At 56.7% G+C, this 14,972-nt stretch overlaps 1 protein-coding gene and 1 long non-coding RNA gene across 6 annotated transcripts in view; one reads left to right on the forward strand and one right to left on the reverse strand.

Annotated features, from left to right (window-relative positions):
• Positions 1-1,358: 1,358 nt before the first annotated feature.
• SATB2 (SATB homeobox 2) overlaps positions 1,359-14,972 on the forward strand; it is a 132,042-nt gene continuing 118,428 nt past the window's right edge. The window contains exons 1-3 of one of the 5 annotated variants that reach the window (XM_052676391.1): positions 1,359-1,476; positions 6,240-6,318; positions 8,819-9,037. In XM_052676391.1, the coding sequence (XP_052532351.1) occupies positions 8,869-9,037 (169 nt within the window). In that variant the 5' untranslated portion in view covers positions 1,359-1,476; positions 6,240-6,318; positions 8,819-8,868. Of the gene's footprint in view, positions 1,477-5,501; positions 6,319-7,789; positions 7,895-8,481; positions 8,632-8,818; positions 9,038-14,972 lie in introns of those variants that run through there. The other 4 variants (XM_052676393.1, XM_052676392.1, XM_052676395.1 and 1 more) reach the window with 4 other exon arrangements.
• Positions 5,878-7,097, reverse strand: LOC128077326 (uncharacterized). The gene is made up of 2 exons (XR_008204924.1): positions 6,703-7,097; positions 5,878-6,381 (listed from the first exon to the last, which is right to left on the reverse strand). It is a non-coding gene; the product is annotated as an uncharacterized LOC128077326 (long non-coding RNA).

The following is a 14,972-nucleotide window of genomic DNA, read 5'->3' on the forward strand; positions in this document are numbered from 1 at the left end:
TGCTTTTCGTTCCCGAGCCGAGATTCCCGCGCCAGGCCGGGCCGGTGGCAGCCTCCCCTGCTCGACGCCCATTAAGCAGGGCCTGTAATCAAGGTGGAAACCGAGAACGCGATGCCCTCGTTTCTCTTCCTCGCCACCGGCTGCCTCCCTGCACCGCGGCGCGTCCCGTCCTGGCGGGGGTGGGCTCGGGTGGGGGCAGGCAGGAGGGCCGGCGGCGGGAAGCTGCGGTCGCTGCACGTGTGCCGGGGGTTCCTGGGCGGCAGGTCTGGGAGCGGAAGAGGGCCCGGCGGGATGTGCGGCGAGCGCGCGTCGCCTCCGCCTCGCTGCGAGCCGGCGGCAGCGCTCGGCGCGGGCGAAGGGAGGCGGCCGGGGGGTGTCCTGTCGTCGGGGGCCAGGATGGAAGAGTGGGAAGGCCTGGGCATTTGGCACGGGCCGTTGGCTCGGTGTTTCTCCTCGGCCGTCCTTACGGGCACCGGGCAGTACGGAGACGGGGAGGGCCTCCCGGTCTTTGCCCCACATGGACATGGACGGTGCTGGGAAGGTTCGCTCCCGCCCGTGCCCTGTCCTGCGGCAGTGCCTGCGGACGGGGGGCCGTCTCCGGGTCCCTTCTCCGCGGCACCTGTGCCCCGCCCTCCTCCGGCACTACGGGCCGCAGGCACCTCAGAGGCCTCTGCTACCTTCCGTTCTCCCCGGGTTGGAAGGAGCAGAGCCGTCCCTCCTCATCCCTACAGCCGGAGCACGGCTGCCGCGGCGAGGGCTTCCTCGCCCGCCCGGTGTCTTAGGCAGCTCCGCGTCCTCTCACGCACATCGCGTCTCTCCGGCGGAGCCGTGCGCGGCCCGTGGCGGCATCGCTGCCCTTCGCACCGCTGCGGGCTCAGCGAGGCCTGGCACGGGGCCCTCTCGGGGCCAGAGCGGGAGGACCGGGCCGCTCTGAGCAAACCCCTCGAGGTGGGCGCTCCGCACCCTCCCTGAGCCGCAGGGAGGCACTCCCCTGCAAAGCCGCCGGAGCCACCGACGCGTGGCCGCACTTCTGGGCAGCCCTTCCAAGGAGCGCCTTAGAAAAAGAGCGGGGCTGGCAGACGCTTGGCCGAAGTTGGGCAAATCCCTCCCTGGTGGGCGAGGGGAGAGTGGACCGCCCGCCACCACCCCACCGAGCGCGGGGCTGGGTGGGCGCCCGTTCTGGTCGCTGGCAGAGCCCGATCGCCGAGCGCGGTGCGAGGCGAGAGGTGCGGGGCTGCTCCAAGGGACGAAGTCAATGCCCACAGAAAGCTGGCGGCGCCACAGGTTGAGGTTGTTGCACAGAGGAACGGATCCAGTAATCGCTAGGGCTATAATACCCTTATTTGTGCTCCAGCATGTGACACAATCCTCAAAATGTAGTAGCTCCGAGTTACCACCTCTTTATTACTTTCACGAGCTAATAGGTGAGGTGACTGTTACCTTCTGTACTCGAAGGAGGCTCAGAGAAGCAGACAGGTAACTTTATGCTGCTCTGCTCGCTTTTATGATGCGAGGGGCAGGGAAGGGAGAGTTAAACCAAAAAACTAGAGAGCGACCGTGAAATCTGAGATAGTCAGTAGTGACCGGCTCGAATCTCGTGATTTTATTTTATTATTATTATTTCTAACTGCTGTTGCAAATATGTCGGAGAATCGAGGACCTCGTCTAGCCGTGTGTGAGCCGCTTTGTTTTGTCCGAAGGGTGATCCGGTAACGGGCGCCTCCCGTTCCGTCACTCATTCGCAATGTCTCCTTAACGGTAGGGTTTTCAATGAAGTTTTTGTTGTCGCGCTTTAGGGAACGGAGCGCGGGACGGAGCCGCGGCGTTCGTTTTCCCCGCGCGGGCCGGGGAGGGCCGGGAGCGGAGCGCTCCCCTTGCAGCCGCCGCGACGGTGCCGATAGAAGTACGGTGTCTCTGGGTTGAGACGTACCGGGCGCAGGGATGGATGCGAGACAAAGTATCTCGTGTACAAACCGCTCCGAATTGTTACAGGTAATTGTGAACGTGAAATCCCCGCCGCGCTGACGGAGAGCTGAGGTGTCGGGGCGACGGGCACTGTGCAGGGGCCCGGGCCGGAGGTGCCCGCGGCTGCTCGGAGGCTGACCGGGGAAGGTCTCCGCGCCTCCCGCGGGGCAGCGAGGCTAAGCGCGGCGGCCGTGGGGCAGCGAGCGGAGCCCCATCCCCGCCGCGAACGCGTCGCTTCTGGGCTCGTTTCGCCGCGTGGTTTACGGCGACAGTCCTTTCCGAACACGAAATTCGTCACGGTCCCCACGCGAGCCCCGGGAGGGGAAAAGGGCCCGTGCGGTGTCTGTACCCCCGTTCCCCTCCTTGACAGGGCAGCGCGGGCCGGCCGGTTCGGGGCACGGCCGGGAGCAGCCCGTCACAGGCGGGCACGGCGTCCGTCGGTTGCCGGAGCCGAAGCGAGGCTGTCTGCGCGGGGCCAGCGGGTAGGAGCGGGCTGTGGGCGGTGCGGTGCGATGCGGTACCGGGCAGCCGGGTCCCGCAGCCGGTGCCCCTTCGCAGAACGAGTGCCAGCCCTGGCTCCGAGAGCTCCACGCAAATATCTGCGCGCGAGGGAAGGCGATATCCTGAGGTCGCGGGAAAAGACCGCGGGCTGCTTGCAGGCGGCGAGGCGGCGGGGTTTGGCCTTTTCCTCCCCCGGGACCCCATATGCGAGTGCTCTGTAGAGCGCTGTTGCTGTCAGCACGGGGCTCGCGAAACCTCAAGTGCTTGAGCGCTGCCCGCCGGGCCGTTGTGGGGCTTTGGACACGGGATGGGGACGGACAAAAGCCCGCTTCGCGGCGTGACCCGAGAGGCACCGAACTGCCTCACGTTGCCGCACCTGTGCGGTATTTGCTCTCTCGTGGGACGTTTGCTGCTCTTGTGTATTAGGGTGCGTTTCCTCGATGTGTTCGGCGATATTCCCAGCCTTTACAGTTCAATAAAACCTCTGTTGTTTGTCTTCACTCGAAATCCCGCGCCGTGGCTGCCCCCTTTCCTCGGGCAGTCCCGCAGCCCTCCGTTATTTGCACAGAGAACCATAAAGCCGCAGCCCCAGCCCTTCAGCCCTTCAGCCCGGGCCCCGGCAGCGACAGGCTCTGGGGGCGGCGGCACCGCAAGGCTCCCACAGCACCTCTTTGTGCCTCGCGGTGCGGGCAGGGAGGTGCGGGCTCCGAGCGCTCCGTGCCGTTTGTTTTACGCGAGCGGGCCGGGTGAGAGGAGCGGAACTGTTAGCACGGGTAGAAGTCGGGATTGAGAACGCAGAGCGCGGTGAGGGACGCGACGGGACTCGGGAGAGCTCCGTAGGCGACGGTTCCCGACGGGGCGGTTCCGGTCCCTCGAGCCGGAGCCGGCCGGGCAGAAGGGCTCACACGTCGCTAATTGACCCAAATCGTCGCAATTACAGCGACGCGTGCCGCGGGCGCAGGCTCTCAGTGCGGCGTACTGGAAAGCGGCCGCCGTCGCTCGCCCGCAACTCGGCGGCAGGCGGGGGCCGGTAGCGTTCGGGGCCGGGACGGTTCCGGTTCGTTCGTTCGTTCGTTCGTTCCCGGGGCTGGGCAGAGCGTCGCGCTCGCAACGGAGGCAGCGGAGTCCTCTCTTCGTTTCTGGCCAGGAGCGCTCTTTCCGAGAACAGCCGCAGGGCACGGGTCCGCGCCGCCCGCTCCCGACGGTTTAAAATAGAGAAAGATTTATTTTGGAAAATCCGTACAAAACCGCAGAGCCACGCACGCCAGCGAGGGTGAGGGAGTTGCCGAGCGGGCATACGGCGGAGAGGCCCGAGTGCGGCCACGTGCGTGAGGGGCGAGCCGCCACCGGGTGCGGACAGAGGCTGGAGCCGGGAGGGGCCCCGTTGTGCGGCTGCCGGGAGAATTCCTTGACGCGGGAATTCCTCGACGAAGGACACGCGGCCCCTTAGCCGCGTTACCAGCGTTAGTGTCTCCGAGGGGAAGGAAGAAAGCGAGGGCACGGTCTGCAGAGACGTCACCCTTCCAAAATCACGGAGTTACAGCTCGGGCGCCTTAAAGCCGCTTTTGGTTCGGTTTTTCTTTTCTGATGGGCACGGCGTGAACCCGCAGTGCGAACGGAGCGGCGTCGGGAACCGCGTGGCCAAGCCTCGGGGCTCGCGGTCTGCCGCTGCGCTCGGAAAGCAGAGGCGTGCGAACGGGAAGCGGCGATGCTGCCGCCGGCGGTCCGGGCCGGAGCCGGGGCTGTCCCCGCGGGGTGCCGAAGGACCCGTCCCGAGTCCAAGCGAGCCTTCGCCTCGGCTTCACGGCCCGGCCCGGCGGTGGCGGAACCGCGGCGCGGCCCCGGTAGCGAGGCTCGGCGCGGGGCTGCCGCCGAGGAGCTGAGCGAGTCGAGCGAGAGCTCGGGGCCCGCACACCGCCGCGGCGGGATAACTTCGACGGCGGCGGGGCGGAGCGGCGCGGAGCGACCGGGCCCTAGGCAGCGGGGCCCGGCGCAGCCCAGGAGGGGCGGCCGCTCCCGCAGCAGGTGCTGCTCGTCCTGCCCGGCCGGGACGAGGGGCCGCGGGCGGGAGGCAGCCGAGGGCGAGCGGCGCTGCGTCGGCGCCCGCGCGATGGCGCTATGCGAAGGGGATGGCGCCGAGCCGAGTCGAGCGGGGATGGCGGGACGCCCCAGCCCCGAGAAACGGCGCGGGGCTCAAGTCCCGGCTGCCGAGAGGGGAGCCGGGAGCCCTCGGGGGCCGCGGCCGCCCGGCCCCGCCCAGACTACCCGGGGCCATCCCGCCGCCTCCCGCAGGCCGCCGCTGCCCGGGTCCTCCGCGCTCAGAGGTAGCGCCCCGCGGGCCGGCCCTCCGAGCCCAGGCGCGCGGCGGCCGCGACGGTACTGCGCCGAGCCGCCGTCAGGTCTGCGGCGTCCCCTAACGCCGCGATCTACGGAAGACGCCGTGAGGACGGGGGGACCCCGGGAGGGGAGAAAAGCGCTCGCAGATGGGGGGTTCGGCGGTCCCGCTGCGGGCAGCGCGGGCGACCGTCGGTAGAGCCGCGCGGGGCGAGCGTGAGCCGGGCCCGGCCCGGCCCGGCCGGCGGCAGCGCTGCCGGCCGCCTCTGGAGCGGTGGCCGATGGAAACCAAACCTTGCCGAGGTGGTGGTTCTGTTCGTTTGCTTTGTGCAGATTTTTTTTTTTTTTTTTTTTTGGTCCGGAAACTTCGAAACGGGGAGCGCGGGGCTCGGGGAGCTCACACTGCTCACGGCGTGGTGCGGGAGGGCAGAAAGCTCCCGCGCTGCAGTTCGCATTGAAAGAGAAAAAGAGGTCACAGTTAGTAATCAAAACTCAATTTTTTCTTACAGCGAGATGTCATGGTTTTATCATCATGTAGTGGACCAATAACCAAAAATCATGAAACCATGACACGAAATCAGGGTTGGACAGGAAGAAATGACGGGAAATAATTGCCCTTTTGTTTTGTTTTGTTTTGTTTTGTTTTCGGGGAAAATAATGGCAACGTAAAAGTCATACGCAGGAGGAAAAAAAAAAAAAAAACATTCGTAATTTAAAACAGAAAGAAAAAAAAATTATTGGGAAAAACTTATCAAAGAAAGCAAACACCTCGTATTTAAAATCGGTCTGAATTAACCTTAACGAAACGGTGGCTGCTGGCCGGGACACAGCGCTCGGTTCGGGTCCTCGCCAGTTCGTTCAGTAACAAAACCCTTCGCTTCCGCGTCCGCGGTTTCAAACGCTTACGGCTGCCGGCCGCAAAGTTAAAGGAGCATTTCGCAGGGCCGCCCGGCGTGTAACCGCACGGACACACCGCGGACATGCCGGCACTGCGGGGCCCTGCGAGCAAAGCGGGCAAAAACCAAAGGCCGCGTAAAGGTGCAGAGGGTTCGTTGCAAATAAAGCGATTGCCACATATATATTTAAGTGTATTTAATCGTATGCATTATTCAAACGCCCTTCTGACTAGTTTAATAATTTAGAATCGATAGTTTTCCTAAAAACTTTATGAAATATTTACATGCTATAAAACATTAATGGATTGACGAGGCGGCGTGCTCTGATCGGAGCTGTGCTGAAGTCCCGGGATCCGCACGGCTCTGCTGCTGGGAGAGATCCCTGACGCCGTGTGAATGGAGATCCTCCGACGGCGGCGTTTATAAAATCGCTCATTAATGGGCTTGGATTGAGTCCTTCCATCTATCCACATCATCAGATATAATAATAGTAACGAATCAGACGGGGAGATCCTGGCTAAACCGTTGGCATTTTTTTTCCAGAAGTGTCGAAGTCCCAAATTCCCAATTCCGCCAACTTTGTGGCCATTGATCCGCGGGAGTTCGGAGTTGGACATCAAAGGTAAGAACGGAACATTCTGCGATTATTCGATACCCAGGGAAAAAGGGAACTTCCCCGCGCGTGCTACGGCACAGCGGTGTGAGATTTAAAAAAAAAAAAAAGGGAGGGGGGGAGGGAGGGGAGATAGCTCGGGTTTTTCAAAAGGAAAAGCGGCACTTCTCCCAGCTACGGGGCTGCTTCACGACGGGAGAGGATGGGCCCCGTGGGATGCCCAGACCCGCTCTCGCGGCTTCGCTCTGTCCCGGCCTGGGGCAGCGACACGGCGGCGGTGCCCCGCTCTGCCCTGCCATGCCTGGGGGTGCAGCCGCGAGTGCTGCAGCCGCGGTGGCGGAGCCGCTTTTCGGGACGGGGGTGGGAGTCGCGGGGCCGAGCGGTGTCTCTTACCCTGCCGCGGTCCGCCGCTTCTCTGGCATCGCTCCCTGCACCGCTCCGGGACGACCGAGCGCTCACCGGGGCCGTCCCCACCGCTCGGAGCCCAGCCCGGGGCAGCGCGGCGGGGTCCGCCGGTGCCGATTTTTTTCCCCACCCCCCCGCAGCCCCCTCTCTCTCTCTCTCTCTCTCTCTCTCTCTCTCTCTCTTTTTTTTTTTTTTGTTTTGACCCTCCGGCGCCACCGTAAAAGGCACGGCTCTTAAGGGGGCCCGGTGAGGAAGGTGGCGTGGCGGGCGGCACTCGCAAAGCGGAGAGCAGAGCGGCGGACGGGCGGGGGAGTAGGGCGGGGGGCACCGGAGCCGTCCGCCGCTTTTCTCCGTCGGCCGTCCGCTCGAGCCTTCCGGCGGCGATTTCCCCGCTCCACCTTAACGCGGGGCTCGTTCCGCCGGTGGCGGGCGGAGAGAGCTCGGGGCGCGGGGCTCCGGCGGCCCCGGACCGGGCAGGGGGCGCTGCGAGCCCTCGGGGCGCGCCTGCGGGCACGGCCTTGCCGGGCAGCGCCGCACCTTGCACCGGGCCCGCACCGCGCCCCGCCGGAGCCCCGCCCGCTCATCCCCGCGCGTCTTGCGCTGCCCGCGGTTCCGCTGTTCAATAATTCAGCGGCGGCAGCAGCCGCTCCCGGCCGCCTCTCACCTCCTCCCGGCCCCGCCATCAATTATTCAGGGCTCGCTCGGTAACCGCCTGCAGCCGGGCGCCGGCGGGGCCCTACGTTGGCCGGGCCAGCCGCTGCCGGCCTCCGGCTCCTGGCAGAGGGGCGGCGGAGGCTGCGTGGGACCGAGCGTGCGCCGGGGCTGGATGCCGGTGGCAGCTCCGCTCCTGCCCGGTCGGTCCCCGCTCCTCAACTCCGGCTTATCCTCTTCTCTCTTCTCTCTCTTTTTTTCTTTTTTTTTTTTTTTTTTTTTTTTTTTTTTTTTTCCCCTTTCTCCCCCTTTCTTCTCCTTCTTCTCCCAGCTCCTCCTCCACCCCTGCCCCTCGGCCCTCCCCCCGCCCCGCTGCCCCGTCCCCGCGCCCTCCTGCCCCGCTCGCCTGCCGGCACCCCATCCCGTCGCTCTGCCCTTTCCCCGCTCCCTCCTTCCCCCCGTCCGGCTCCATTCCGTTCTCTGTCCCCGCGCGCGCCGCTCCATGCCCAGGCACTCCGCTCCCCGCCAGGTGGGTCTTTGCCTCCCACCGGCGTCCGCGCCGCCGCCCGGGCCCGAGCGAGCCCCGCGGCGCGGTTTTTGCGGGGGGGCGGGCAGGGGGAGGGCTGTGGGGGCGAGGCGGGGTGGCGGTGTTTGGGATGCACAGCCCTGGGACGGCCGCGCCGCGCACACACACGGTCAGGCACACGCACACGCGCGCACACGCACCAAATCCGAACGCGAGGACGGCCCCGAGCGGGACTCGCTTCGCCTCGATGATTCAACGCCGCCGATAATCGCTCCTCCGCTCTCCGCGGCGAGTCCCTCCCGCCGCTGCCGTCGCCGGCAGAGGAGGGAGAGATTGAAAGCGACGCCGCGGGGTCGCCGCTTCCCGCGCCGCTCGGGAGCGACTCTGCGGGGCGCCGCGCGCCTCTCGCCCTCGGCGCTCGCCGCTCTCAACGCGGGCGCGGATCCGCCTCTCTCAGCCCTCCGCTCCGCACCGCGGCGGCGGCGGCCCCGCGCCTCCCCGCCCCGCGCCCCCTCCCGCCCGCTCCGCTCCGTTCCGTCCGCCACCCGGGACCCGCCGGGAGGGGGCTTCGGCCCCGCAGCCCGGGGCGAGGGCGAGGAGGGGGCTAAGGGTGGGGGGAGCGGGAGAAGGGAAGAAAGCGGCGCGCGAGGAGGAACCGAGAAAACTTTCCACCCTGGATTCTCTACTTTTGATCCATGGACAGAGCCCAACTCAGCCAACTTACAGCCAGGCTCTAAGCAGTAAGTACGGCGGCGGCTCCCGGCGGTCCGCGGCGGGCGGCGCGGGGGAAGGCTGCTTCTCCCCTCCCCTGCTCCGCGGCACCTGCCCGCGGGGGCTGCCCGGAGTCCGCCCGGCCTCGACCCGCCGGGAGCCGCGGGGTCCCGGGAGGAGGCGGCGGCTGAAGCCTCCTCGTTTTTTTCACCCTAGGTCCGTGCTCCTTCTACTGTGACTTGCCAGCGGGAGCCGCGTCCCCGAGCATGGAGCGGAGGAGCGAGAGCCCCTGCCTGCGGGACAGCCCCGACAGAGGCAGCGGCAGCCCCGATGTCAAAGGGCCCCCCCCCGGGAAGGTGGCCAGGCTGGAGCAGAACGGCAGCCCCATGGGCACGCGCGGGAGGCCCAACGGCGCCGTCGCCAAGCCCGTAGGAGGTATAACCGTGCTGCGGGGCGCGGGAACGCGGGGGGGTCCTGCGGGAAAGCCTCGGCCAGGCCGTGCGGCGCCTGGCTCGGCTCCGAGCCTCGGGAAACGGCGGCCGGGCCCGAGCGGGGCGGGCGGCTCCGGGTGCGGCTTTGCGCGGTGGGCACGCGGCGTTCGCGGCTGGGAGAGCCCAGGTGCTGCCGGCTGCGTTTGGCAGCGCTCGGTGGGGTGTAAAGGGGAAGGGGATGCACGTACGAGGTTCAGCTCTGACAGCTGAACTCTTCGGCGTTACTTCTGCAGCGATCCCGCAGTTCTCTGCGGCGCCGTAACTTTCATACTCTGCTATCTCGCTGCCGGTCGGTTTCGCGTTCAGGGAGTGCTTAGGGTGAGTCTGAGGAACACACGTGGTTGCTTTGCTTTCTTTTCTTCCAAGCAGCCCGACTGTCTAAAATGTCTCTTTTCCTGACCGACCTCAGATGCCGCTGTATTTAATGCGGCATAGCCTCACGTTTGGAAAATCGTATTTGAAAGTCCGAAATTAGCCGTGTGCTACGAGCAGGGCGGGCCACCCGTAACGTTGCCTTTCTTCTAAAGCCTCTCCGTATTTGTATTTAAAACCGCGCGGAGAGGGAATATACAAACGCGGTTGTTTATACACAAAGAGTTTGTGTAAATGACATTGCGAGAGATACTTCGGGCTGGCCGTCACATGACTCCCTGCTACGTGAGATTTATTTAGCGATTTTCCATTAGATGCTGATTTAGACCTCTTTGGCTCAATAGGCGATCTAATTGCTGAGGTTTGCTAAGGGGCTGCAGATCTTATTTTCTTTTATTTTAGAAAAGTAGGACTCATTTCTGTACCTAATGAAGGGTAAGAAACCTCTCCGGTTTTCTCTGTTTCTTGGATCACTGTGTGTCTGCTTTTAAACCTCTTAACTGTTTTCTTCTAACCTAGAGGAGAGGAGAAGAAAGCTTTGCGATGAGAGACTTGTAGCACTAATCCACTTAAGAACTGATGGAAAAATAATTATTGAATAATTATAAAAAGCAACGAGTTAATCATATACAAGGCACTGGAGTAGTAATGTGTGGAGTTTTGGATGCCTTTGAGAGACTGAAGCATTACTGCTGCTCAATTTTACAGGAAATTTTAGAGCTGAATCTTTTTGCTCGTGGGCCTTACTGAAGTACACTTACAAGGAATGTTTTTAAATGTTTTGGAATATGTATACTGCTTGCTGATTGCTGCTGTGTTTGCTAAGGAATTCCTAGGGCTTTACGATGATATTGGTGGCTCAGATTGAATCTGGCCTGTTGGCTCAGGGGAGATTTCTCACACGACAAAGACTCATTTCTGAAAGCAAACTTTTTAAGAGCTTGCATTTTCATTCATTGCTCTTTGGCTCGTTTCTAGCGTTGATTCGGGGTGGAGTGTACAAGTGCGGGGCAGTAGGTAATGCATGAGAAAATGTTTTTCCTTGCTGGTGTTTTTTAAGCAGTCGGAATCCCTTTAGTTTTAAATGATTCATAATAAAGTTTATTCATTACTCCGTATCGATACTGAAAGCAAGAAGAAAATTATTCCTGTTTGAATACCTACCTAGGTTCTATAATACTCAATACTAAATTAGTTAAGGCAGGTCTCTTTAATAAGATAATGGTGCTGTTTAAAATTGATTTCATTTTTTTTCCTCTCCTGGAAATGCTCTCAGGATAAATCGACAGCTGATTTCCAGATATTTTTCCTCTGCTCTTTTTCAAGTCTGTTCTCTAAGAACCTGTGTGACCAAGCGATCTCTTTCTGGACGCTGATCACACTGTTTCAGTATGTCTGGAAGCCTGCATCTTTGCAGTGAGTGCTGCAGCATTCATAATTCTTTTTCTGTTCAGTTGTGAAACGCAGCTGTAGGCATTAGCGGGAGGACTTTTAATCTACTGACAAATTAGTATGAAACTTCTCTTCAAACAAATATTGATAAAGGCCCTTTTAGTGCTGTTCCTGGTTTTGATAAAAAGGGAACTACTGAAGGATGTAATGAAATGACATCCAGGGCTTTGATTGTCAGTGTTTCAGTTTGTTCCTACGTTTCAGCCTCAAAATAAGTGCTAAAATCAATGGAATGTGAACTTCAGAAAAAAAAAAAAAAAAATTGAAATAGTTTACTGAAGCTAGAGACCATTTTAGTTTGGATTTTGTTTGTTATTTTTTTAATTCTGTAAAGTATATATAAAGAGTTTGAAAGCAAAGACGGATACTAATAGTTCTTTTGGGCCTTAGAGATGTAAATGCTGACACTCCTTTCTCCCTGTCAAGTGTCTTGTTGGTCTGATACTGTGTGTTCGTGAACAAAATCCCTGAGAACAGAAAAATAAGCTCTAACTGACTGGTGCTCTGATGAGAATGATGACCTTTGGTAAAGGTTTTATAGTCACAGTTACGTTTGCTCCCATTTTCTTTTTAAGGGACTCCCTGAGAAATAGAGAAATATTGTATTGCTGTAGGTATTTGTAGCTTTTCGTCTAGGTTTATGAGTGGAGAAATGTATAGATATCAGCTTTTGTAGTGCAGGCAGAAGAGCAGTTGTTCTCAAGATAAATTTTGTCTTTATGACTCTCCTTTTTTTTTTTTTTCTTTCTTTTTTCCCCGTTCCTAAACTGAAGGCACTTAATTCAGAGGCCATTACACAGCTGTAATAAACTTGCAAAGGTCAGAAAAAAGATAAACAGGCTCTTAGAGGCTGCAGTTAACAGGGGCTTTAGAAGTTCCGGTGCTGCTCACAGTAATGTTAGTGTCAGTCCTATGTGTTAGAGTCCAGTTCTTGTTTGCCCTGACCAGCCCAGTGCTCTGTAAAACATTTCAGCAGCTATCCAACTTGGCTGTTCTATAACTCATATACAAGGAAGCACAAGTGTTCAGATGCTCAGGAGAGGCAGATTTATAAAGATTCCTGGGAAGACAACAACAAAAAAGGCTAATATTGCTTTAAAAAACATATGAAGCCTGGGAGAGAGTTTAAAGCAAGTAAGAGCACCGTGGTGTTGACAGCTTTATGTCTCTGTTGGGTAACATTCACTTACTAGAATTGGCGTCTCCTTGCAGTTTGTAATTCACTCCATAAGGATTTAGGGAAAAAAAAATCATTAATGGCTAAGAAACTTATATTTGTAAAATTGTTGACCACAGTTCACGAACCTGTTTGTGCATCAGTGGATGTGCGCTTTTGTGTGTTTGCTAGGAAGAGCCAAGAGAATGAGCATCTGCAGCCTCTGAGCACATCTTACAGTGCCAGGGTACGGGCAGAGCTGGTCTGAAATTCGGTTTGCTGAGGTGCAAACGTAGAACCAACATACTGCCAAGGAACGTGTTCAGGTTTGGGGCAGGAAATGACTGCAAAAAAAATTGCTGGTTAGATTATTTTGATGCGGTCTGATAGAAGTAACAGTTAAGGGACTCGCAATCTATAATACGATTTAATTTACAAAATATTAACGGAGAAAAAAACCCAGAGACAGTTCAAACCAAGTGGTGAGATCGGGACGCTGATCTGCAGCGCGATTCCCGTGCTTACGTGGAGTCGGGTGCACGGGTAGTATGGATGGTGGCTCTCGCTGAGGTGAGCCCTTGGAGGCTCTGCTGTGTCACAGCCGTGTTGCTCAGGTACAGGGAGAGAGCTGTTCTGATCTCTCTTTGGGGCAACAAACGTGCCGACCAAGGATGGTTAAAGAGTTGTTTGTCAAAATCTATTCTGTTTCTGTAAAAAATGTCATAGGATCTTTGCTGTCTTCTGTATCTCTTACAAGGATTTAGCATACTTTAATAGAGAGCAAAACTCACTTACATGCAGCTGGAAGAGTAGAGCTTGCTCAGCTCTGCTATTCTGCTCTAAGCAGTCAGGTGGCATTAAGCTCTCTATGGAATCCTGAAAGGAGCAAGGAAGCAAGTTCCAGTTGTCCTTACTAATTGAGCAGAAGGGTAGGTTAAGATTCAGATGGTCTTCCTACCTAGATGAGGGGTATCTCCTTGCGGCCAAAAGGAAGCACGTAGCTATTTGGAAGAATTGAACGTTTTGAGATACAGAAGCACGAGAGCTGCGGATCCTTGTTAGTTCCAGCACCAGCAGTGCGTGACTGTATTTTCTGTTGCAGAGTAGTTGGAAAATGTTGCCTTTTGTTCCAGTATGATTCACTAGGAATTACGAGGAAATGTAAATGCGTTTCTAATATGTAACAAGGAAGAGACTTTTAGTTTAACCTGAAGCTTAAGAAAAGCAAGGCAGTGATTTCTTTTCCACGACTGATGCTTAAAAGTGGATTTCAGATCTTGTTCCCTATTTCCCCCTCCTTTTCCAATCCACTTATGTCACTTAAATAGAATAAATAGAGCAGTCGCTCCTGAAGGGTCATGTAGTGTATCAGCTGTATTTCTGCTGAGGTAGAAAAATAGCCTCTCTTTATGTGTTTTCAGTAGTCGGCCTGTTATTAAAATAAAGACACGGTCGGTTAAAGTGTATGTGCAATTGAACATACACATTAAACAGAATATAGGGTATCCACCCATTCGGTGACCTAGGCATAATTTGATGTTTAGAGTAATTTTGGAACTCTAAGTTGCATCTGCAGAAAGCCACTGGCAATTTTGAATTCGAGATTTAAGATTAGCTGTAGCAAGATTGTATTTTTTCCCACAGCAGTTCCTAAGTATTTAGCGTCATCTCCCCGCTTCCTCCCCACCCCAGACACAGCCACATCAGTTAACTTGATGCACTGTCCTCATCGTGAGCAAAAGGAAAGAAAAAGCAACCATCTTTGGAGAAGTCGCCATTAATTCTTTCTCCCTTCCCCGTGTAAGTCGTGTCCTGCCTTGCCTTTCTGTTGCTGGGACAGTCAGAGTGGATTCATTGTCAATTATTTGTAGGGCGCTTGTTTGAGAACTCTTGCCAGAGTGATTCTGTCAAGTGGCTGCCCAGGCTGCCCATCTTTCTGCCTGAGGAAGATGGCAAAATTATAGTAAAATCCACCAAGATGCCGGTTAAGGAACATACTTTCGAGAAATTTAGTTGCAATATCTTTTTCTCTCTCAGAATTTATATTAAATATTTGAACATCAAAGGAGGAAAAACAGTTTTAAACTGTTGTTACAGATAAATGCTTAAAGATGAAGTTTAGAGATTTTTTTCCTAAATATTTAAGTTTTAGGTGCCTTTGTGTTCTATTTACGTCTTTTTTTTTTCCACTGCACTGAATATTTTGTCTAGATTAAAAATGGGAAAAGCCCAGCATAGTGTACTTGTAATCACATTGTCATTTCAGCAGACTGCAGTTGCCCTTGCAGTTCCTAGCTTGTAGTAGAGGCTTTCGGGTGGTGTCGGGTCATACCTTAAAATGCCTTAAAAGGTATTTGAGTTTAATGCTCCTCATGGAGATGCTAGCCTGAATAATTTTATGGTTACTTTCATTATTACTGCTTTCCTGAAAGCTATCTGCCTGGAACGGGGAGGGAAAAGGCCACAATAGTGATTTGGAGCTGAAGTGAGCTGCTTGGATCAGTCAGATTTTCGTCACTCGCAGGGGCACAGAAGGTGGTAATACGGTGGCAACCACGGTGGTGGGAGCTGAGGACAGCTTTACTGCAGGCATGTATTTATATTCACCAAACAGATGTGTGACCTGTTTAGGAAAACTCTTTTCTGTGTGTGTGATTGAGCAGTTCCCAACCCGCTTTTAAATCCTATTTTTAAACTTCTTAAAATAGCTGCAAATCTGTAAAACTGAGGAAGATTTTTTTTTCTGAATCCCAAATTGCAAAGCATAGATAAGTTAGGCCTTTAATTACCGTCCTTCATGGTAATCTAGTTAAATTAGTAACTACTGTTGTGCTTGAGGATTAAAGGGCCAGTTGTCCAAGGTATGAAGCGTTACCAACTCCCTTTGAATTGACAGGTC

Source organism: Tympanuchus pallidicinctus, unplaced genomic scaffold (assembly GCF_026119805.1).
Source record: "Tympanuchus pallidicinctus isolate F22 unplaced genomic scaffold, pur_lepc_1.0 scaffold15, whole genome shotgun sequence".
Classification (NCBI taxonomy): domain Eukaryota; kingdom Metazoa; phylum Chordata; class Aves; order Galliformes; family Phasianidae; genus Tympanuchus; species Tympanuchus pallidicinctus.